Source organism: Nelumbo lutea, chromosome 3, assembly GCF_056320005.1.
Source record: "Nelumbo lutea isolate HS-2025 chromosome 3, American lotus-T2T, whole genome shotgun sequence".
In the NCBI taxonomy this organism is placed as follows: Eukaryota; Viridiplantae; Streptophyta; class Magnoliopsida; order Proteales; family Nelumbonaceae; genus Nelumbo; species Nelumbo lutea.
Window position 1 is genome coordinate 101770607 of NC_142686.1, and position 24937 is coordinate 101795543.

The 24937-nt window shown below is 37.3% G+C and overlaps 2 protein-coding genes across 5 annotated transcripts; one reads left to right on the forward strand and one right to left on the reverse strand.

Annotated features, from left to right (window-relative positions):
• Window positions 1-45: 45 nt before the first annotated feature.
• On the forward strand, window positions 46-18481 carry LOC148867223 (O-fucosyltransferase family protein). Of its 4 annotated transcripts, none has more exons than XM_088978302.1 (10): window positions 46-672; window positions 3497-3586; window positions 3822-3921; window positions 4190-4260; window positions 5489-5577; window positions 8159-8279; window positions 8372-8515; window positions 14755-15089; window positions 15200-15443; window positions 17804-18481. In XM_088978302.1, the coding sequence occupies exons 1-10, from the start codon at window positions 286-288 to the stop codon at window positions 18110-18112; spliced, it is 1890 nt and encodes a 629-aa protein (XP_088834428.1). In that variant the 5' UTR covers window positions 46-285; the 3' UTR covers window positions 18113-18481. The 4 variants fall into 4 exon arrangements, with proteins under 4 accessions (XP_088834428.1, XP_088834429.1, XP_088834431.1 ...); XM_088978303.1 differs by having other exon boundaries at window positions 15203-15443; XM_088978305.1 differs by lacking the exon at window positions 17804-18481 and adding an exon at window positions 15804-15925.
• Window positions 18482-18525: 44 nt separating this feature from the next.
• On the reverse strand, window positions 18526-23667 carry LOC148867224 (nucleobase-ascorbate transporter 2). The gene is made up of 14 exons (XM_088978306.1): window positions 23196-23667; window positions 22977-23074; window positions 22511-22687; window positions 21894-21994; window positions 21717-21792; window positions 21521-21580; window positions 20299-20483; window positions 20104-20200; window positions 19925-20011; window positions 19776-19834; window positions 19591-19682; window positions 19415-19492; window positions 19156-19316; window positions 18526-18957 (listed from the first exon to the last, which is right to left on the reverse strand). The coding sequence occupies exons 1-14, from the start codon at window positions 23284-23286 to the stop codon at window positions 18745-18747; spliced, it is 1575 nt and encodes a 524-aa protein (XP_088834432.1). The 5' UTR covers window positions 23287-23667; the 3' UTR covers window positions 18526-18744.
• Between the last annotated feature and the right edge of the window lie 1270 nt (window positions 23668-24937).

Here is a 24937-nt window from a genome sequence, read left to right on the forward strand (position 1 = left end):
ATGTTTTATATCTAGATGTTGAACACAACAGAAATGATGATTCAATTAATTTGTAATGTAAGCAGATGTTATGTAGTTCTCCAAATTTATTGTAGTTTATGCTTTTGCTTAATCTTGAGGATTCTAATTGGAGTCGGCAGCTGTTGGAGTTTGGTTCTTACGAGTAGTAGTGAAAAGACCACTGGTAATGCATAGGTGATGATAGTTTTACTGTTTTAGTAGTGGAGAGCCCCCGTAAGGTATAGTTCCTTGTGATCGGAATTGTATAAGGTGTTATTTGTTTTAATGGGAAAGAAAGGGTCTCCACGAAGCCCACGTCCTCCATCTATGCATGTAAAGCCATCTTTTGGGATGAAAAACCACCAGGATAAGTGCTTGGAAAATCTACTGGGCAGTGATCCTTCTTTTGGGAGGAGAGCATCAGGGGGAGACCACTCATGGAACAAGGATATGCTGCTTAATGGGTTGAAGGATGATGATAAAAGAATTGGTGGTTCTGTGGGCACATTTAGTGGAAAAAGGCAGATGTGGCTTGGTAAGCATTTGAGGCTGATGGTGTTTGCCTTTGGGTTGATGGGTTCCCTTTTCTTGCTCGATTCCCTTATGTTCTCCATTATTCATTCCATAAATCTCAAGAACAGTTCTCACCAGAGAGAACCAAATGGGTTGAAGGTATGGCTTTGCATTTTATTGCATTAGATTACTTGGAGAACCAATTTCTATCCAATGCGGAATCGACTGTCCAATGACCCTGTCTTGGCAAAGTTTTATCAGAGGAGTTAGTTTTGGATTTTAATTTCATTGGAATTTGATATTGCTTTCAAAATTGCAGCTACAACAATATAGGTTGTCCTGCCCATCTTCCTATGATTGCTATTTTATCTTATCGTCTTGTTCTCATTTCTTTTACATTGGTAGTTATTATGAATTTCCATTCATTCGGATTTCCTCCATATAGTCCTGCATATAAGTCAATTCTACTTACCAAAATTTAGAACTCAATTTCAGCGGTACCAAAATTTCTTTTTTTTTTCTTTTTTTAAATTGTTTTGGTTTTTTCTTGGATATACTGGCCACTCGACCCCTTCTGCTGCTGTAAAGTCTCACAATCTAGATCACACTAACAGATTTTTGCTACATGTCTACATTTAATCTTCAAATTTTATCACTAGCTTTCGTTAGGATTGCATTCAGTAAATTAGCATATATGACCAAAGAAGTATATTAGTTGTCAATCATTTTTCAAAATATAGGAGAACTACTTACTGTTTTACAGGGGTTGAGGCTGAGTAGACCTCTCAATTTTAGTAATATGGTGGTGAAAGGGGATTCTCAGGTAGTTGTGGAAGTTAAACAGCAACTGGAAAGGAAATGGAAACTAGATTCAGATGAGTTCAAAATTCAGACGACAGTTTGGCTAACATAATGGCTAAGGGGTGGATAGGGATCATCTATTCTAGGGGTTTATCTTGTAATGATTATTGGTAACTGAGAAAAAAAGGGGGGTTAGGTGGCAGATGCTAGCCTAACAAAAAAGTGGACGCTTTCACTGTGATGTACATATATCATTATTTATTTCATAACTAATTAATCTTGACAATTAACAATAAAAAAAGATTTGTGAAAAGTTTCCCCTTTTTTTTTTCCCGTCTTGGGCTACTTAAATTTTAACTAGTTATTTGACTGTTCAATATTCAGATTGGCTCTTTTAAATACTACATAATTAAATATAGTTATACAATGAAGAGATGTGTTTGAATTAATTGGACAAATATGCCACCAACCACTGTAGAGTCAACTAGTCCATGAATAGGCATTTTGGACTGGATTGCCTGGTCGTCACTTAGGTGAAAAAAAGGACATACATGCATACGTACCTGTATGTACATGCATACCTGTATGTACATATCTTATAATGTATGTAGGTAGCGATGTCAACGGTCGGGTTCGGCACGGGTTTGCCTCAACCCTAACCCAGCCCGACTTAAAAAATGCACAATTCTCAAACCCGACCCAACCCTATAGGGTCTAACCCAATACGAACCCGACCAGACCTGTAACATTTCAATTGTATGCTTTAAACACGCTTTGAAGACATAAAATCCATTAATTCATGTTAGGAAATTGTTTTATAGATTCTAAGGTGTCACTTTTCCCATTTAAAAAATGAAGAAAACCAAAATCAAAATGTAAAAAAATCTTAACCTTGAAGGCTATAGAGTTAGAAGTCAAAAATTAAAAGAATACTTTGTATATATGCATGGTGTCATGACCCATCGGGGCAAGTCAGCCAAAACCTGAACCCAACCCGGGTTGAAGAAGCTAAACCCTAACCCGGCCCTAAATCGAATGTACTTGACCCTAACCCGACCCTATAGGGTCAAGTTAAGCTGGGTTTACCATTTAACCTGACCCATTGACATCCCTATATGTAGGCATGCATAACTACCAAAGGCTTCATGTTAATTATAAGCCATTAAACCAAAACGTGATGAAACTACTGCTTGCAGTTGATCTTAGAAATAATGACAAGATTTTCAAATAACCTCTGTGGTTTAAAGGAAAATACAGATAGAAAAGGATTAAGGTCACTAACTTTATCTCTATGTAATAATAAAAATAGCTCTATATAAAATTCTTTTGATAAAAAATGGGATACAGTTAGTTATTTGCTTCAACTAAGATGTTTATATCTATACTTTCTGCCTAGTTGGTCACCAAAGCAATGGAACTCCAAAACATATAAGTGGTTGCCCAGTCAATGCCTAGGTGATGCTTCACCTAGGCATTAGGAACAATAAAATAATTATTGAACTATTTTTTCCCTCTAATTTTTCTTCAGTAATTCATGGAAAAGTGAGGTGAGAGGATTTCTATTGAACAAAACAATACATGGCTTCCAACTTAGCGAGAAAAACAGCAATTTAATATTAGATTTGTGGACGAAACCTTAGAAATGGTTCCCATCCATTATAAATCAAACAATGAGGCTTAAATAATAACATTATCTCTTAAATGTAATCTTTGTTTTTCTTGAAAATAAGCTCATGATTATCAATGTAAGAAATCATGAATTTTATATTTTTATGTCCTGTGATTGCTTAAACCATCTCATTACCTCAATCAACATATTTTTCATCTATCTTTTTTTCCCCTTTAGATCCTTGTACTTTAACAAAATTACCACCTACTAATGTCATATCCATTTTCCCTTACTGGACTTGCCATCTCAACATCCTTATTTGGTTATATTCATTTGATTACATCTTGTTTCATGATTATTTAAAATTCGGTCTATAAAATATGGTTGTGCATGTTTATGTTTAATTTGGTCTATACTGTCTGTAGCGCCTATACATTCTTTAGTCATTAACATGGACTATCTACTGTATTATAAGTTTGCACTATAGTTCATCTTATTATGCTAGGAGTTGGGGAATGCTCACAACCACTGTATAATTACTTGGACTTTTGTTTTTTGCATGTATTCTTGAAGGATGTGCAGATGGATTATGCCCATGAAAAAAAGGGACCAACAATTATGTATGGTCGGCTTCTAAATCTGGCTTATAGTGCTCTTGCAGAGGTTTGCCATACAAAAATCATATAATGAATCTCCTTCATGTGCAATCTGTTTAAGCTTGTTTAAATACATAATTGTTTAGTATGATATTTGCTACCTTTTCTCCTTTTCTCCCCTGTTGTTATTTTTATGTGAACAGTTTTAAGTTAATAATTGATGTGTTAGTGGTTATGGGTTTTGAAAGAGGTTTCTTTTGTTAATTATTAATTCAGTATCTGTTGCTTTGATTATGCAACAGAAAGAATTCAGAGGTGACTCAGCAAAACTCTGGGAGGAGCCACATAAACAGGCATCTCAATGGAAACCTTGTGCTGATAAAACTGGTCCATTATACCAAGGTATTCTTGTTGGTTTTGTTGGACTTTGCTGAATACAGTCAATAAGACCATAACATTGAGGTATTCGTGTCAGTTTGTTTGACTTCTCTTAGTATTAATAATTATTAGCTACTTGATAAAACATGATATTGTGACCCAATTTGTAATTATCTTGTTGATTTATTTAGTCTTTGATAACTTCTCTCTCTCTCTCTCTTGATTGTTTATGGTAAATTCCAGTTTTGTGTTGATTAGTTCTAAGTTCTAGCTTGTTCTGTTTTTGGTGCAGGAAAGCTCACAAAAAGCAGTGGCTTTATATTGGTTAGTGCAAATGGCGGTCTCAATCAACAACGAGTTGCTGTGAGGCCCTAAATTCTTTAATGACCTTTATATCATTGTTGGGTAATAGAAAACTTTTTATTATTCTTCTTTTTTGGTTGGTAAGATTAGAGATAAATGCTAGCTTTGACAAGATTTTGCTTAGATGATATACTGTCCATTTCCTTTTTACCTGTTTTTTTTTTTTTTTTTTTGTTTTTTTCTCATTGAGATCAAGTAGTGAAGCTTATCTTCTCGTAGTTTATTGCCTTAATGCAACAGCTGCCAGTTTATAATAAGCTAAAAATTGTTAGCCATCTCATCCAATATATGCTAACAAGGTGATTAAATGATTTTAATAGTGTTGAACTTTGACGGGTATCTAAGATATCAAGTACCTGTAGATAGCATTAGAAAAAGAAGCTTGGAAAGTTTATTATGGAGATGTAAGTCATATTTATCTCCATCTCGAGCTCAAAAGTTTGTCACATTATTTATTATTGCTAAAAAGTTTTTACATTGATCGTAGGGATTTTTATTTTAGAAAAGTTTATCCAAAGAATTGATCTGTTAAAAATGTCCTAAGAGTTTATGCTTTGGAATCTTTATCCATTTGGATATGATATTGAACACCATTAGATTGGACAATAGGACTATATATAAGGCCTATAATATAATTATAAAAGAGCATTATGAACAAATTGCATTTGACCTTTTTAGTTCTTTTGAGAACTTTTAGTAATCTTGAATTATAGCTTTGTTTGATAAGGATAAGAATAATGATATTTTATTGTTATAATGCTTGGATTTTATCGTTGTAGAAGGTTTTCCATTTGTTTTTCTCCAAGAAACACTGGTTTAAACAGTGACATGGAGTGGTTTTTAAATCATTTTATAGCTACATGGATAACGGTGAATTTTCTGCTGAATTACTTTTCTGGTAAAAGGGAAGGTGTTTGTTCTATAGACTCTAGCAAGGAACACTGGCTAGCCTAGTAGTAAGTCATTGTTAGTAGAATCCAAGACCTAGGATTTCCTGCCTTCATCAGTCATAACTACTTAGAAGTTAGAACTGACATTGAACCCCCTCCTATGCCCTTGCAAAGAAGGGTATTAAGGAATAGAGGGAAATATTAGGGTTGAATTAAGGGAAATATTAGAACTTGTTTTGGAGGAAGCATCTAATATGTATCTGTTGACTCTATAAGCTATTCAGTTTTATCTCTCATTAAATGAACATACTTATCTGGTGAATTATCCATGCTTGCAGATTTGCAATGCGGTTGCTGTAGCATCATTACTTAATGCAACTTTAGTTCTTCCCAAGTTTCTTTACAGCAATGTGTGGAATGATCCAAGGTCTGAAACTAAATTTGGTATCACATTCAGTGTATTAGTTTGATCTCTATATGTTATGGTGTTTAAATAATAATGCTATTGTTATTGGCTTGACATAGCTAAAGACAGCCATTGATTATGAACACTGCACCCACCAGGTTTTCTTCATTTTTTTGAGTACAGCAATTTTCATGTGATTGACATCCCCACAAGTTCTGTTCAATGTGATAAATTCTGGGTGGTCCTATTTGCAAATCTACTTTTTGTCATTGTCATTTCCCTTTTGAACATTCCTTCAAGTTAATCAAGTCAATGTTATCATGACAATATGAAGGGAGGAACAGAAATAGCAAAAAGTGGAGAGGCAATAACATTCCCTAAATTTTAAATGGAGGATTTCCCTTCCATCTATGTACCAAACTATTGCACTTCATGTATTGATTTTATAATTCTAGAAAAGTGTGGGCTTTCTTTGGATCCCAGTTTGGTGTAATATGGTTATCTTCCATTTCTCTTTCATTTTTGTCACACCTCTGGCAAAATGCAACTCATATTTGTATTGTATTTTCACCATCCATATTAGATTTCTCTTACTCTTCCATAGCCAATTCATGTTTGGTTCTTTTTTTTTTTCTTTGTTAGGAAACAGTAATTTTCATTGATAACAATAGTTCAAGATTACAGCTTTCACCATCCATAGGCCAGAAGGAAATCCCTTAGACAAAGTCAGTCTTACAAACAAATCCAAAACAACTCCTGCCTAATTACTCCTTGTTTAGCCAGAGCATCAGCCATTCCATTTGCTGACCTTCTTGCCCATCTAAAGTGCACCCCGAGCTCCCTTGCTAAGATCAAGATTTCTCTTAGCTGTTGTCTGCACCCAAACTCCTGTCAATTTATGTTTGATTCTCTCAGCCACTGGGTGCCCCATCCTTGCCTCAATGGAGCAATCAGGAACCCATGCATTTTATACCATGCACATTTATAGTAGCAAGTTATAGGCAGGACCTTAAAAAACTAATATGAAATCTTTTGAAACCATCTTAATAGCATAAATCATTAAAAAAGAAACAAAATGAAATCAGTGTAACAAGTTTTTTCGTTTGTTACAAGTACTGTACTGCAAGACTACTACATGTGATAAAGAGTAGAAATAATGCCAACTAGATTGTCCATCAAAAGTAATTGACAGGCTGTAGTTTTCTATCCAGCAAGGAACATTACAGCAACTTTTTGGGTCCCTCCTGCAAATTTTATCAAGCTAAATTTTGATGGCTGGAGTTTAACGAAGCTAGAAATGTCATGAACTGGATGAATGCTATGAGATTATGAAGGAAAACTGATAGCATTGTTTTCTGGACCTGTTGGCATTGGAGAATCAACTAGACCAGAACTACTAGCAGTTAGACAAGGCCTAAAATAAGTCAATTCCTTAAGTCTTATAGATCTAATGGTGGAAGGGGATTCAAAAGTGACTATGGTTTGGCTAACAAAAAAGAAAATAAAAACATGCTTGTGGATGTGTAGACATGTTTTGAGGGAGATTGAGGAATGGGTTGATGAACATAAGTACATATAGTCTAAAAGATGGTCCCAAGTAGACCTGTTCATGGGCCGGGCCGGGCTTTCACTCTGTATTAACAGTTTTTTCTAAGGCCCGAGCCCGAGCCCGGCCCTCATAAAAAGCCTGAAGCCCGGGCCTGGGCCCGAGCCCGAAATTTAGCCCATGCTGTTACTACTGCCGAAGCGGCTGAATAGAGAGAGAGAGAGAAATTATAAAGAAAAAAAATAAAAAATGTATATATTAAATTATATATATATTTCAATAAATATTATATTATTTATATATTTTATATAATATTTAAAATACACATTATGTATTTTATAAAATATATAATGCTGAATTGGGCTGGGCCGGGCTCGGGCCGGGCTTTCTTGACAAATCCCGAGCCCGGCCCGAAACACAGTTGGTCTAGTCCGTGGGCCTAATTACATGACCAAGCTCGACCGGGGTGCAGGCCGGGCTGGGCCGGGCCATCGGGCTACCTGGCCCATGAACAGGTCTAGTCCCAAGGTGAGCCAATTTCTTGGCTGATGGCCCACTGAACAGGGACAAATAAGAAATGGTTGTTTTGGGGTTTAACCCTGAGGTCAGGGGCTTGTAAAAAGTGTACAGTGGGGGATAGTAAGGAATAGCTGCACTTTTGGGGTTCTTGGCAGACTACTGTACATCATTTTTTTTTGATAATTACTACTGTACATCATTTTCATACTTAATAACATCTTGAACTGTCATCGATAAAACAAATTGGATTATCCACTAAATGATTTTGCGCATTCCTTGTTCTATGATCAAGAAATATGCAATGCCAAACATGATATTAGATGCACAAGGGCTTAATGGTGTCTCAAGCATTTTTTGTTTCATGATTGATCAAAAAGATGTAATAGCTTCCAAGCACAACATTAGCACATATGCTTGATGTTGTCATCTTGGTGTGTCTGCAAAAAAAAATTGCTACACCATGTTTTTTATGCACATCCATTTTCACATTCAAATGTTATTTCTTTTGGTATACTTATAGTTACTGGATGGATGTAGTCAGTTTGGAGATATCTATCAAGAGGAATATTTCATGGATCTTTTGAAGGATGAAGTGAATATTGTAAAGGAATTACCTCCTCATTTTCAATCACTGGACTTTGAGGCAATTGGCAGTCTAGTATGTTTATTTTCTGGTTAATATTTTGCTTCATTTTCTTAAAAAAGCATGGCTTTTAAGATTTCATGTTGATCTCTTATCTTTCTGCTCAGATTACAGATGCTGATATTGTAAAGGAGGCAAAACCCATTGATTTTGTTAAGATTGTATATCCTCTACTGCTGCGAAATGGAGTTGTTCACTTCCTTGGATTTGGCAATCGACTTGGATTTGATCCATTGCCTTTTCACCTTCAAGTTAAGGACGCCACTTAGTGCTTTAAATACGGCATTATCAAAACTCTGTGGAAGCTCAGCATGCATATTATTTTAATTTATTAAAATTTTCTCTTCTTGTTGAAGTTTTCTGAAATCATCTTAAAGATTCTGCTGAGTACAACTAATAAAAATTGGACAACATTTGCCATGCTCTCTTAAAAATAAGTCCAGATGTGAACTTACATGTGATGCCCCGGCATTTCTATTATGGTTGATGAGTGACCTCTTTACTTTTTGGAGCTTACCATTCTATCTTTTAGGTGGTATAAAGACCATATGAGTTTCCTACTCTAGCTGAGTAATACTATAGTTCCTTATCTTTTGGGTGGTGTGGGGGATGAGGGAGGAACTGAAAAATTTCCCCACATGAAAAAAATGTCAAGTACTCTACGCTGCAATATAGGGTAAATTGCCATTTATGAGTTTTCTGTTTTGTCTCTGTCTTTTACAAAATGCCTCTAGCAAATCCTTTTGGTTTGGAGTTACGATACCTCAAGTAAACATGTATGTGTATATTATCCCCAAAAGAGCTTTTAGAAGTAAATGAGCAAGTTTAGTACAGCTTAATTCTTGATCACATATCTTTTGGCTTCCTAGGCTACACAATGGGGGGTAGCCTATCTCCCATACCTGGAGCCCCCCAACCCAGGTGAAGGTGGCAATTGATCCCAAGTCTCCATTACAACCAACCAAAGACCTTACCAACTGAGCCAGTTTGCACCTTCATTCTTGATGACACCTTGTCTTCTATCCATACTCCATTCTCCAAATTAATTTATTAATTTTCTTCAGCTTTCTTCTTTCTAATGGATATGGGTGGAATAAACTAATATTCCTGTCCATTTCTGCATTTAGGCAGAACATTTCTTTCTGAAGCAGAGATCATCTCTTTCTTTGTTCTTAAAGTTTATTTTTACTCTCCTCAAATCAAATAGCCTCCACTTACACTTTTTTTCTCAGCACCATTGAAGTTCTGAAATATCCAAAATCCCTATTCCAAATATTCCAAACATCTGTAGACTGTTTAAAAACATAAGTAATAAATGCTTTTACTATAGTATAGAAATAAAGTGAGTAGGACCATCTAGAAAGAAAGATAAGGACTTTTTAAAAACAAGGATCCACCATACTATAACTAGGGTCCCATTATAAAAGGTTATACATGAAATACAGAAAAGAATGTGCAATAAATGCAATCCACTAAGCACCAAGGTAATCTGCCTTAGACTCTTATAGAAAAAAAAACCTGTCTCACAATCTTGTTTCATTGTCTCCTGATATCAATCCTATTGTCCAGAAGAGGAGAAGAAGAAGAGAAGGAAGAGAGAAGAGAGAAAAAAGACTTGAGAGCCAAAAGTTAAGCTGGCAGTGCCAGCTTTTGGTATTTATGTTAGTGTGACATAAACAAATAAAAAGAAAGGGAGAAATTACAATAATACCTCTGTGGTACTAATCTGAGTATACTAACAGGCTTTTAACACTCCCCGCAAGTGATGTAACCCCTTCGTGAAGATGTTTGCAAGTTAGTCTTCAAATTGACATAGGGGGTACACACTTCCCCTTTGACAACCTTTTCTCTGATAAAATGTTTGTTGACTTTGATGTGTTTAGTTCTATCATGCAGCACTGGATTAGCAGCAATGTTTATGGCTGCTTTGTTATCACAATATAAAGTCATAGGTCCATCAACTATAAATCCCAACTCACTCAACAAATATTTTAGCCACATAATTTCAGCCACACCATGAGACATTGCTCTATATTTAGCTTCAGCACTGGACCTAGCCACCCCATTCTGCTTTTGCTTCTCCATGTGGTGAGGTTCCCTCTTACAAAAATACAATAGCCGCTTGTAGATTTCCTATCACTCAGGGGTCTTGCCTAATCTGCATCGATATACATTTCAACCTTCAAATGCCCGTGCTTTTGGAACAATAAACTGCACCTGGAAATTTCTTAAGATATCTGAGCATTCTTTCAGCTGCTTCAAGATGGGTGGTCTTAGGGGCATGCATGAATTGACTAAGAACACCCACTGCATAAGCAATGTCTGGTTGAGTCATAGATAGATATAGAATTCTTCCTACAAGCTTCTGAAATTGTTTCACACCCTTGATGAATTTACCTTGACAATCTGCTTCAAGATGGGTGGTCTTAGGGGCATGCATGAATTGACTAAGAACACCCACTGCATAAACAATGTCTGGTTGAGTCATAGATAGATATAGAATTCTTCCTACAATCTTCTGAAATTGTTTCACATCCTTGATGAATATACCTTGACAATCACCTAATTTGTGATTATGATCAATAAGAGAATCAATAGGTTTCACTCCCAATTTTCCTGTATCTTGGAATAGATCTAAGACATATTTTCTCTAGGAAATGAAGATACCCTTTTGTGAGCGAGCAACTTCAATTCCAATGAAGTACCTTAAAGGGCCTAGATCTTTCACCTCAAACTGAGAGCAAGAAATCCCTTCAACTTTTGAATTTCATCTTTCCAATCACCAATGATAACTATATCATCAACATACACTGTTAGGATTGCAATTTTTCCTTCCCCTCTTTTCACAAACAACGTGTGATCAGATTGACACTGCTTGTAACCTCTTTGTTGAACAACTACATGAAACCTGTTGAACCAGGCTCTTGGTGATTGTTGCAGGCCATATAATGGCTTTTTTAACCTACACACTTTTTGTTCATCACCTTGATCCCAGAAACTAGGGGTTGTACCATGTACACTTCTTCAAGGTCACCATTTAGAAATGCATTCTTGATATCTAGTTGATGAAGGTCCCAATCAAGATTAGCGGCTAAAGAGAAAATGACTCTAATGGAATTCATCTTAGCAACTGGTGCAAATGTTTATATATAATCTATTCCATTCACTTGTGTAAACCCTTTTGCCACTAAACGATCTTTATATTGCTCTACTGTGCCATGAGCCCTATGTTTTACTGTAAAAACCCATTTACATTCAATTGGTTCCTTTCCCTCAGGAAGATCCACCAATTCCCATGTACCATTTTTATGCAAAGCATTAATTTCTTCCTTCATTGCATCTATCCATTTAGGCACCAACAAAGCTTTTGCCACATTCTTAGGAATAGGAACACTGTCAATGGAAGAAAGAAAGGCCCAAAAGGAAGGTGAAATGTTCTCATAGGAAACAAAATGGGATGTTTGGTGGTACAAGACCTAATGCCCTTCCGGTGAGCAATAGGAAGGTCAAGTTCATTAGCAATGGAGGTACCAATAGCAATAGGGTCAGAAACATCAATGGGAAACAGGGTACTTGGTTAGATAGGATCCACCCCCGGAGAATTTAATGGCATTGGTGGTACAGCTTCTAGGTGCTCCATAGTTCTTGAACATGGTTGGCCTTTGTGGTGACGAAAGTAAACATGGAAGGGAGGAGGATTAGGAAGAGGAGGGAGCTGAATCTGTTTCTCCTCATGATACCATATTGTCCAGAAGAGAAGGAAGGGGCAAGAGAGAAGAGAGAAAAAAGATTTAAGAGCCAAAAGTTAAAGCTGGCAGCGCCAGCTTTTGGTATTTATATTAGGGCGACATAAACAAATAAAAAGAAAGGGAGAAGTTACAATAGTACCCCTGTGGTACTAATCTGAGTATAGTAACCGACTTTTAACAAATCCAATGCATGTCTTTGAACTATTTTAATACCAGTGTCCAGTCCAACATGAGCAAACAAATGTCCTTGCAATACTAAGGAGCAGGCTTGACTTGTTTTTAGAAATTCTTTTGTTCTTCTCCTTTCAAATACATCAAAAAACTGCAAAGGGTAATCCTCCATGGTTTTGTGTCTTTTCTTCAAAACTATTATTTGATGAATTTTGAATTGTGAGAAGACTACATGAACATTTCTGTCATCTTTGAAGAAGTTAAATAGGAAGGCTTCGTGAATATCCTTTGAAAACCAGCATATCGATGAACAAATTGTTGCAATCTTTTCTCATGCCCACACAAGGTTCATTTATTTTCCAATTTGGAAAATTGCCTCTTGAATTTTTTACCATTGGAACCTTTTCCTAGTTCTACCAACCATTAGAGGGCTGCATTCCTGGAGGGATTGGTGATCCCCAAATCCCATCATATGCTTCATGGGACACAGCCTGTCCCTTTTCCAGCTTGTTGTAAAAAGACTTCCTGTGAACAGCCCATCTGGTTTTTCTTTCCAAGTGTTCTGGTCTTCAATGGATGAGCCTATTAAGGGTTCATAGCAAATCTAATACAATCAATCTCCCTTGGGAGCAATGGCCCTTGGGAACTTTGACTCGAAACACCACTTCCCCACCTTTTACTTCAAAGCAAGGTCCTTTTACTTTGGAAGAAAAAACATGGAGACAAATCAAAACAGACATTAATATTTGGATGGTTTTGCATCAGAAGTAGAAATATTTTCAATAGAATGCAAGAAATATTCATGATACGAATTTAGCACACTTGATTGACTAAACATCTTAGTGGTAAAAACTGCTGATTCTGTCCAAATTGATAGGACACCCCCACCCCCATTTGTGCAGTTACTCCATGGTGTATATGTTCTAAAGCCAGAGATACAGTTTGAATATCTCAAGGTTCAAAATATCGATACAATACGCCTTGTCTCGGGTGTATTGTATTATATCTTTTGATTCCTGAAACACCTGTTTTAGTTTTGAAACAAAACTAAAAAAACATAAAAGCGCAAGGTTTTAAGTACCGATACACCTCTGCTGATAGGTGTATTGATACTTTGAACCTTGTCATAGCTATTAGCCCCATCATTATATTAGCTTGATTCATGACACTAAAAGCTCTGCTAGACACCATGAATTGTTCAATTCAACCATAACAGAGTGAAATCCAATTAATAAGACTGCAAAATGGGCCCTCTGAACAAATTTTTTCCGTCACACTAAATCCAAACATAGCAAAAATTAACAGAATAAGATTAAAATTCGATGGGAGCTTCGTGGGAAGATCAGGTTTGGCAAGTATTGGAGGTGTCTTTAAAGATAGTGCAGGCAGGGTGTTTGCCATGTTTTCGGGACCCTTGGGATTGGGAGACTCATTGAAGGCTGAACTGATGGCGTTGCTGCAAGGTTTAAGACTTGCAAAGCAATCAATTTCCAACACTTGTAGCTAGAAGGAGACTCAAAACTGGTTGTTTCTTGGGCCAGGAGTAGACATCAAATGCCATGGACCTATAGGCTAGCTTTTAGGGAAATAGAGAGCCTGTCACAGGAGATGAGTGTTAACTATCAGTTGGGTAAGGACTGCAAATGGGATAGCTGATATTTTAGCAAAACAAGGGGTCTACAGTATAGACAGCAGTTGTTTTGGGCACGACTGTAACTTTGTTTTGGAAAAACTAGACAGCAGTTGTTTTTGGGCACTACTGTAGCATCGATAGAGGTTGGCTAATGTGTTATTGGGTGTCTGAAACCAACCTGTTGTACCGTTCAATTTTTCACCAATTAATATAGTTATGATTTCTTTTGCTGATAAAAAAGAGTCAAAAACATCTGTTGCTTCAACTTTCTGAAAATGGAGTGTTATCTACTCTAGTATTTCAAAACAACCATTAAAAATTACATAAGCAACCTTCTTTTCAGGTCACCAAATAGGCCTTTTTTGTTTTGAAGATGATTATTGTCTCTCTCCATCTTGTACTGATGGGCATAAAACCCTTGTCACTATCATAGAAGTACTCAAGTTCTCCAATCTAGTCTTCTGTTTAACACCATCTAATCTCTGATTCAGAGTTTTATAGGATTTTAATTGCAATGCCTTAGATGCAATATATCCGCGTGTCTGTTAGATTCAAAACAAATCCTGGACCTTATTTACTGGTACTGCATTTGAGGTAAGAGCTGTTTTTGACCACCACCTTGGATTGCTGATGGATTAGCCAAACAAGGGGTGATTTTTGGGGATAACAAAGGATCAAATTGTTGTTTAAGCTAGCTTGTAAAAAGATAGGACAAAATCGGAAGAGAATGAACTGTTTTTGTCATGCATATACATAACAATTATGAGGTCTAATGCCCTAAATGATATGATTTCTAAATTTTCTTTTATTGTCTTGATCTTTATTTGAATGTCTTTCTTTCCCTATTTTAATCAAGATTAGAGATCAAGATACGAATATGACTTCACTTCTATGCAATGTCTTATCCTCTACTGACATATTCTTCAATCTATTTCAGAGATTAAGATGCAATTGCAACTTCCATGCTTTAAAGTTTGTGCCCAAAATTCAGGAAATTGGTTCGTTATTGGTTAAAAGGATAAGGAAACATGATGGTGCACGGAGTCTTTTAGATAAGCAGCTGCTTGGAAACCATATTTCTGATCTTTCTCCTGAAGGACATTATGCTTCAACGGGGTCATCCAAATATCTTGCCTTGCACATGAGATTTGAAATGGATATGGTGGCCTATTCGATATGTGATTTTGGAGGAGGAGAAACTGAAAAGAAGGAACTCCAGGCCTATAGGGAGAGTCATTTTCCTTTGTTGGTTGAGCGTTTGAAAAACTCTAGGTACGTTAATTATCTTTTTCCTTCTTACCCTGCAAATGATGATTTATTTAATGAAGTTTTAATGGTCATTTCTTGAAATGTATCTCATTCCCTTTCATTGACAATTGTAGCAGATCTGTTTCTCCAGAAGAGTTAAGGAAGTTGGGTAAATGTCCATTGACACCGGAAGAAGCAGCACTTATGCTCTCTGCCCTTGGTTTCAAACGTAGCACATACATCTATCTTGCTGGGTCTAATATATATGGGGGTCAATCCAAGATGCATCCCTTCACTAGCCTTTACCCCAATTTAGTTACAAAGGAAGATTTCCTCACACCAAGTGAACTTGCACCATTAAGGAATTTCTCTTCTCAGGTAACCTGACCTTCCTTTTTCATATCATACAAATCTTACAGTTATAGAACTATAATATATATTTTCAACAGTTTTCAAATAAATTACCATCATGGTGATGGTTATTGTTGTTATGGGGCTTTATTTAAGATGGAACTGGTTGTGCATGAATTGAACACTTTCATGACATATGCACACCAATTTCAGAAGAGAAAGCATCTATCAATCAAGAGGGATACATTCATCTGATGATAATGGGCATCTGGTTAATGGATGCAATGGTCCCTGGTTTGGACCTTCTTTGATGACATAGCTAGACAGGTGTTTGGAAAAAATTTCCTAACAAGTGCTTTGTGGTTGGTGAAATGCATTTCTATAAAGAAAAAGGAATAGAAAAGAAACAGTGGAATTGTGGGAGGACCATCTTCTGTAGAAGCTGAATATGATTGCTGTCAAAGTTAGTCATCAATTTGGCAATTGGGACAGAAAGCAAGCAACTTTACAAACAAAATAGTGATTCTACTTAAGTGGCAGAGTTGTTCATCTATGCTTCACACTACACAGTAGAAAATGTTCAAACGATTGACACTTGATGCGTTAATTCTGAGAAAAGTGTATTATAATATTTGAGAAGTAACCTAGTTCAGAATTTCTATGCTGCAAGTTGGTTTGTTATCCATGTAGACTGGGGGTCTGATGATCTGGCTTTTATTCTCGTTTTTGAACTTTCTGTGACATTCAGGTAAACTTAAATCCTTGGCCATATCTAATAGTGCTTTCATCTTTCATCACTATTGACATCATCATCATTAGTCTTTTTTCCTGGCCATATGTTATTAGCTAAAGGAATCCTGCATCCACATCATATCCTTTGGTTCCTGGTCTAAGTTGCACAAATCTGAGCTCCAACCTAAGTGCGTCATATCCTTTATTTTTCCTTTTTTGATAGGTATATAGGATTTTATATCACCAGCAATTATATAAGATTTACAAACAACCCATGGGAATGAGGCATATCTCCTCCCCTTTAGTTTAAATTTGTTTTACGACTGAGCCCAAAACAATTGATTCCTAACTGCCCCTTTCTTTGTTAATGCACCAGCCATTGCATTAGTGGACATTTATAACCAGCAATTATACAAGATTTACAAACAATCCTTGGGAATGAGGCATATCTCCTCCCCTTTAGTTTAAATTCGTTTTTACAACTGAGCCCAAAACAATTGATCCCTAACTGCCCCTTTCTTTGTTAATGCACCGACCATTGCATTAGTGGACATTTGCACCCATTTGATTTTCACTTTACAGTTCCTAGTTAGCCATTTAATCTTCTTGAGTACATGCCTATAGGACCATAATGCTTTCTCACTATTCAGCAGCCAGCCAATTACAACCTCTGAATCCCCTTCCGTGAGTAGCTTGATCAACTTCATCTCACTTGCACACTGTACTCCTCTTCTCTTATATCCTTTATTTTTCCATTCTTATTTTTTCTTTTCATTATCATTTTTTTGATGAATAGTTTTTCTTTTCATTATCTTATAGAGCCTTTTCCCTACACTTCGAAACATAGCTTATAAATATCTACATAGAAAAAAAACATTACAGTTTTCCGATGTACTGGCACTACTGCGGAACATAAATTGCTTATAAATATCTACTTAGAAAAAAAAAAAACATTACAGTTTTCTGATGTACTGGCACTTCTGCATTTGACATCTGACTGATAATCCTGTAGGTACTTAGTGCAGATGGTCAATCATGTAAGATCCTAGCAATACTAAACATGAATCTTGTCACTAAAGAAACAATACTAAACACCACCTAGAATTTTCTTGGTGTAGAAACTTGTTCTGCATGATCACCATGTCAGTTTCCTTTTCCTCTTTGTTATCATATCATCAGATGGTTTCTATCACCTTGAATCCGGATGTTGAATCCTTTTCCCTTTTCTTCAGATCAGATGTAGAATTTTATTGGTCACTGGTCACAAGTTCGACTGTGTGGTTGAACCACTCAACTTGTTCAAATAGAAATGTGAAGAAAACAATAAAAATCAGAATATATATATATATATATATATATATATATCTCAAGAGGAAAAAATATAATAAGTTATAATTACCACTAACTGTATCTTCAACACTTTTATTTTTCCTTTTACCAATAATGACATAAAAGATTAAAAGGAAGAAATGTTGGAAAAAACTCATCCCCCAAAAAAGGTGGGGGATAGAACCACAACTTCCACAGTAAGATTCTGCCTTTTAAGACTCATTTCTTGCCATGACTGTCCTGAAAATCAGGCTCTAGTGCCAACTCTTCAGGCTTAGAACCATTCACAATTTCTGAATTGAGAAATGTTAATGTGGTGGATGCAGCTGGCAGCACTGGACTTAATCGCCTGTGCAACTGCCGATGTGTTTGCAATGACAGATTCAGGAAGTCAGTTTTCATCCCTGGTATCTGGTTACCGGGTTTACTATGGTGGTGGCCACGCTCCAACACTGAGGCCCAACAAGAAGCGAATAGCAGCAATTTTGTCTGAAAATGGCACAATAGAATGGGCTGCATTTCAAGATAGGGTGAGAAAGATGATTGATGAAGGTCAAAGGGTACGCATAAGGGGTTTTGGTAGAAGTATTTATCGACAGCCAAGGTGCCCAGAATGCATGTGCAAGGGTCATTAATATAACAAGCCTCATCCCTCACCAAACATTTTCCTTTATTTGTGTCATCAGATCTCTCTTTTTTTTGATAAAATTTAATTTTTTTTGGGCCGTGAATCAATAAGAAGCCCTCAGCCAGGCATATGGGTATGGGTATGCTAGGTAGATCACTGACAGGAGTTTTGGTTGTTGCCCTCAGCCAGCCAGTCTTGGTACTGGGTCTATTTCATCAGTGCCATCTATTCTTTTGCTGTATAAAGTTTTTTGTTCTAGCTTTTTAGTTGATTCATTAGCGACAAGTTTTTATGTTTCCAGAGTATCAGTCATTAGCGCCAAGTTTTTGTTTCCAGAGTATCAGTGGGAAAGGGACAAATGAAAAATCTTGATCAATGGTGTCTCATTTATTACTGCATGATTGAGAAACACCCAAGTAATGAGAGAAAATAATTAGTTTTATTAGTTCAATTCACTCAAATAACCCCATTTGAATATACATAGAATTAGTGACGAAAAAAGGGGAAAAAAGTGAAGCAGCAATGCCACTGGAGCAGAACATACAAAATCTCACAGATCTCACTAGGATTGTGATCATAGAGTAGAATTAATGACACATTGCTTCCTCGTTTTCTTAATTAATAATTAATGGCATCAAGTCATGCCGGAGGAAAGAAACGGTTGAGGTTGAAGGGGAGGGTGTAGAACTCCTCATTCCGACTGTCTCCTTTGAAAGTCCGGAACCTGGCCCACCATGGCATCCCTCTGTCTTTAGCTGTATCCTTGTAGTCGAGGGTGTTATCAAGGAAAACCGCAACGATTAGTGCCACAGTTGGGGAGGATGAGAACACGGTGTTTATGAAATCGTTGAACTGCAAACAGAAAACAGAATCCAGTGCATGAGTTATATATATTGTCACAGGCAATCCAAATGAACAACCAATTGACAGCAATTGTTGCGGGGAAGATTGTTGTATGTGTAGTATTAAGATAAACGGGAGCACAACGTAATCCCTCGGAGAGAGAGGGAGAGAGAGTGAGAGAGAGAGAGAGAGAGAGAGAGAACGCACCCATGCAGCCTTGGTATGAGCAGGACCATGAAGGGAACTAGTGGTGTATTCACGGAAGTACTCAGGAATAGATAATCCTAAGAAGAAGGCAACGCCCGTGATGAAGAGATTCCGCATTGAGTTCATGTTTGTAAACTGCAAAAATGACAGCCCCACAGATGCTGCCACAGCAAATAATAGAATATTTGAGTTAGAAAACTAACGTTCAGTTCACATGTAAATAATAAAATACAAAGAGAGAGAGAGAGAGAGTACAAACCGACAACTCCAAATAAAACACAATAAACAGCTGCGAAGATGGTGAAAGGTATCGATGCAAATAGTGCTCCAAACTTCCCTGTTATTGTGAAATCAAGAGATCTGGTTTATCTCTTCCATCATCATCATTCTTTAGCAAAATAAAGGAAAAAAAGAGAACTTTGGATCTATACCCACCTAAGATTGAGAAGAATATCATAAACCCAGCCGAGATTTGAATAACTCTGCGGCTCCCAACTCGAGTTACTCCAAGAAGACCCACATTTTCTCTGTATTTTATGTATAATTTCATTAAATACCCAGTGCAGCAGAGCTTGTTACGAGTTAGTAGACATAGGAGTAAATGCTACATTGCTACTTACACAGACACCGTGGAGCCGGTCCCTGTTCCAAAGAGTCCATCTAATAGGATCCCGATTCCCTGTTTCAGTCATGTTTGTAGGTCAGATGTTCATTCCAAGATTTCAGAGAAACTCAAGGAATAAATAAATTGAACTTCTCTTGTGCACACCTGCCAACCAATACCACGGCTAAGAACATGAGCTGGCGGAGGTGTGGCACTTGCCAGCCTAGATGCTGCCTTGTACCCTCCTGTTGACTGCCAAAAGAAACACGGATTCATGGTTAACATCATTTGGCCCTTCTCTACTCTGCTTGTTCCATCTCTATATGGCTGTGAGTTTTATATACCTCAATCAAGGAGACTAGAACTGCAGCCATCATTCCAAAAGCATGGCCAGCATTGAAAGTGGGTGCACCCCATTGCAGTGGGTATGGGATTTTGATCCTGCCATACATATTATAAGAAATAAAACAGGTGAGAACTCTTGTTTGTGTGTTCACTCTCTGTTCTGAAATCTGAATCAGTTTATCCTTGATACCAACCAGGGTGCAGAGGAGATGAGGTGGGCCCTGTCGGTTCTGCAGTTGAGTTGGGTCGTGTGAGGGCGATGCTTGTATGCACCACTCGCTGTCAAAAGGTGTGCGTATGCCCATATCAATGTGATCGACAATACGAGTGCGAAACGCTCCAATATTGGGATATGTTTTGCCTGAAAATGTTTTAGATACTGTGTGCAAAGTGCAGCACAAGAGACACAGACAGATTGAGAGAGAGAAAGAGTCAGATTTTTGCTCCATTATTTCAACTACTGTGCAAACCGGTCAACATTTCAGCAAAAGTCCAAGAATTAATATATGGTGCCTGGTGGAGTCAAGTAATTTGAAATTTGTAAACTAATTCGGTGGGAAAAAATTAATAAATGGCTGGCCTAGAATGAGCCAGGGCTTACAGAACGATGGGGCCATGGTCCCAAACTAAACTCTGGTTGGGCAATCCCAAGTTCCCAACATCCTGGGCTGGCATATGGACAGAGAGACAACGTTCACTTGTCACTGGATGCACTGCAGGTGCAGGCTATGTGTCACTAATTGTAATAGTCCCCAGTGCCAAAACTGACAGTACGGCTGTGCTGCACCCACATATCGTATTTGATTAATCACAGCTCAGGCCTCAGGGTAACACACCTTTGAGCTTTGACCGGCCACATGAGCTGCCAAAATGACTGATCCATAATGGTGGGTCACCACCTGTTTGATATAAACCACCGCCCAGGAAGATATAGCATTAAAGACAATACTATTCTACTTCAACAAGTAGCAACTGATTGCCAGGTTCACTGTGCTTTGCTTGCAGTTTTAGCCTCTTGTTAATGATTGAAGAGAGTGATCACTATTCACAACCCAACTCCCATAGCCCAAGATGATAACAAAAATAACCATGCTAATTGCCAAGATAATATAATGCCACTTGCTAAGCACAAGCAGCCTAGCTAGACCCAACCAAAGCTACCCAGCTCTATGCTTCACTGTATCTAATGAAACTTGGAAAGGGTCCTTCCACCCGGAAGTCATCAATTACTGTTTTGGTCATTCTGGGATTTTCTCAGTCAGAAGGCAGACATTGTTTAAACACCTTTTCTATTGTCTATGGAATGAAATAAAACTGCACAGTTTTAAAGAGGACCCAAGGAACAATATTAGCATAAGAGCATCAGCCAGTACTTGATGTGATTAGATTAATGTATGTAGAAAATAGCGGTTTTACCTGGGAGAATGCAATAAATAGGATAAGCATGGGAATTCCAATTTCTACACATCTTCCAACCTGTTACACATTATAAAAAAGATTCAGAATAGAAGAAGCAGTAAATGTGTTCACCTTTCTTTTTTTCTTTTTTTTTTTTTGGGAAAACTTGACAACTTTGAAGGCAAGTGTAACAGTACTGTGAGTGTATACATACCATGGGGAAGCCTCTATCGAATAGACCAAAACCCACCAATGAAATCACTGGAACCATTCCAAGTGGGCTGAAAAATCTGAAATGCCAAACCACAGTAATTGAATGTTAGATGCAATGGTGGTTTCATGATTAGGAGTAGTAAAAGCTCAATGTTTAGTTGGAATTAAGAGTAAAAACCTGGAGCAGATTCCCCAAAGCTGACTGTAACCCAGTATAATTTGAATGCTTGATGCCACTATTAGAGCTCCTTGGATTGCTCTCATTGTTTGCAAAAATCTCTACAACAACAATATTCAAGACCACATGTCAAATTTCAGTTTTTTTTCCTTCTTTTTTAGACTTTCTACTGTTTACAGGTTATTTTGCCACGTGGTGGCCTTCACTGAAGTAAGTCCCACCCTTTGTGATCAAGGGCCACAAAGGGTGGTGGAAACATCATCTTCTATGTTATATTGTTCTTTTGCATATTATATGCTTCATCTCTAGCATCTAAATATGGACAAGAACCGCCAAACTCGTCCGAGTCACACAGGTTAACGCAGTACAGTAAAAACTTTGGCCTGACCGGTTGTTGGATTGCTGTAAGAGTTGGAATTTTCCTGCCAAGTAAGGCCACGATTGCATGGTCCAAACATGTCTCTACCACGTAGATATACTAACTTAAACGGGTCTCTTATGCGCACGTTAGCGAAAACGGCTTACAGCTACCCAACCAAGGAGAAACGAAAAAGTCGAAAATATTAGGACAACGAGAGAGAGAGAGAGAGAGAGAGAGAGTCATTGGGTTCACCAACCTCATGAGGATCAGCGATTTGCGTCAAGGAGGAATCATGGATAATGGAGATGATCGGAACGAGGAAGGCGTAAGAACCTCCAATAACGGTTGGCAACCGGGTTCCAAATAGCGTCTGAAGCAGCGTATTAATTCCTCCCACAAATAACAGAGTCTGAACCAGCCTCACTTTATCGTCCTGGTGACAGAAAATTCATCCGTAATCACTATATGTAACAGCCAACAATGAAGATTATTAAGCATACCCGCGTTGAAAAATCAATGAACAGATAAACCCATCAAAGGAAAACTGATTTTAGTTCTTTTTCATTTTTCCTTTTGACACAGTACTAAAAAAATATTGTCTTTCAGTTGGTTATTGGTCGAATTGATTAATACTTAGTTTCTTCTTCTTTTTACTCTAATGAATCGAAGAAGAAATAATGATAAAATCAAAGAAAAGAAGGATAGGCATTGTAAGTGCTGACATCTGTTCCTCCTATCATTGTTACAAGCAAAGTGGGTATCATCACTGCAGCGCCTAAAGCCAAGATGTAATGCTGAAAACCCAGAGCAATTGCCTCCCCTGTTACAAACACACATAAAAGGACTCAAAAGAAGAACAAAGAAACCATAAAAGAAAACAAACTGGACAAACAATGAAACAATCAGTGATGGAGAGTGGGAAGGTGGAGAAAGAAGCTTACCCCAAGAAGGATTGGAGTCGATACAGTACTCGAAGCCTTGAAGTTGATCCATTGGTGGGTGGCTTATTTCTTCTGGTTTTGGTGCCTCCATGGATTACAGTCACTTGATTTTTAACTCACAGTGCTTGTTATTCCTATAGAATATCACAATATGGGTGTCTCTCTTCGACGCTATGAGAGAGAGAGAGAGAGAGAGAAAGATTGTCAAGCTCTTATCAGATGTATTCTAGATAGAACTTGGATGAATCAACCAGAAAGAAGGCGGGGGGGGGGGGGGGGATCGATAGAGAGCTAAAGCTGAAGAATAGATGGTGAAATGCCCAAAGAAGATGACAAGAAAGAAGGAAGAAAGCCGAGGGATGCTGAAGCAGATAGTGAAAGAGAGAAGCAGGGAAAGCAAAAGGTGAAGTGAACAAAGAGGAGAAAGAGGGATAGAAATGCATTTGCCGCCCACTCATCTCCTTTGTTTCCCTTCTTTTTTAAATATTTTTTATTATTTCTCTGATTACTAGTGTTACCGTTAACTTTTTTGTTATTCCCAAATTGCCCCTTAAGGAACTTCCAAGCCGAAAGTTACCGTTGCTGACTGGTTACTGCTGCCTGCTGCTCCACTGTGCAAAAATCAATTTAAGATTCAGCCCCTCTCACCAGTCACCACCCACACCCACCACCACCACCGGTTCAGAGTTAGAAGACTTCATACTTTGAGGCTTCGTATTAACAAATCACAACCAAAGAAGGTTCCTCCATCTTTACATCTTAGAAGAGAAAAAGGTTTGATCTTTTTTCCCGGTCAAAAAGACAAGAGGGGGTCCCATGACTATATACAGAACCATTTCTTTTCCATCAAATCAATGCTTAAATTTGATGACATACTAAGCGTTTCCATCAAGTCAATGGGCCGGGTCTATCTGACAGAACCGAACCGACGGAACCCATTATTTGATTCTGGTTTTGTCCCGATTAATAATTGAGTCGGACAGGTTTTTTCTGTTCCAAACCGATTATATGGATGATAATATATAAAAATCTCCTGATTTTTTTGTAATTTTGTTACATTTTATATAGATAAATTTCATAAACAGTATTTAAGATAAGTATGATTAAAAACACATATTTTATCAACATATAAACAGTTTAGTATTTTGCTTAGTATATGCCAAGTAGAATCGGATCAGACTTGATTGTCCCGATAAATAATTAGTTTGGTTTTAGGTCTTTCTTATGACCCGTTGACAGCTCTAAACACATGATGTTGATTTGTTTTGGAAAATCAGTAAATTTTGTTATTTGGTAAAATTAGCTTTGAATCTATTTAATTCTCAAGGAATGATTATTTTTGTATTAGAGTCATTATTCAATGCCATATCATCTTCAAAAAATTACAATCAGCTAAAAATGAGAAAATCATCAAAAAAAAAAAAAAAGCGATCCCTGAAAAGGATGATTTCAACAATCAATTTTTGACTAATTTCTTGAAAATCAGCAAATTCGGCTAACCAAATAAAAATTTCAAGGTTGATTCCTCTAACGCTGATGTGGCTTCAACATAGTGAATGGCTGAACCAACCATGATAACATAGAAAATCAAAATCATGTTTGAATGATCCAATTTGATATGCCGATCCAACCGAATTGACTCAAACATAGTGAATGGCTGAACCAGCCATGATAACTACGGTCTACTTTGTATTTGAAATATTGATTGAAATCTAGCATGGAGTTGAATTCAATCAAACCAC

Bases quoted from the DNA above. Each gene is read 5' to 3' on its own strand.
- LOC148867223 (XM_088978302.1), top strand. From the start codon at position 286: ATGGGAAAGAAAGGGTCTCCACGAAGCCCACGTCCTCCATCTATGCAT. The intron at 673-3,496 runs GTATGGCTTTGC...GTATTCTTGAAG, and splicing joins GAGAACCAAATGGGTTGAAG to GATGTGCAGATGGATTATGC. The intron at 3,587-3,821 runs GTTTGCCATACA...ATTATGCAACAG, and splicing joins CTTATAGTGCTCTTGCAGAG to AAAGAATTCAGAGGTGACTC.
- LOC148867224 (XM_088978306.1), bottom strand. From the start codon at position 23,286: ATGGAGGCACCAAAACCAGAAGAAATAAGCCACCCACCAATGGATCAA. The intron at 21,995-22,510 runs GTTGGTGAACCC...TTGTTGTTGTAG, and splicing joins AAATCGCTGATCCTCATGAG to AGATTTTTGCAAACAATGAG. The intron at 20,201-20,298 runs GTTGGTATCAAG...TATGTATGGCAG, and splicing joins CTCATCTCCTCTGCACCCTG to GATCAAAATCCCATACCCAC.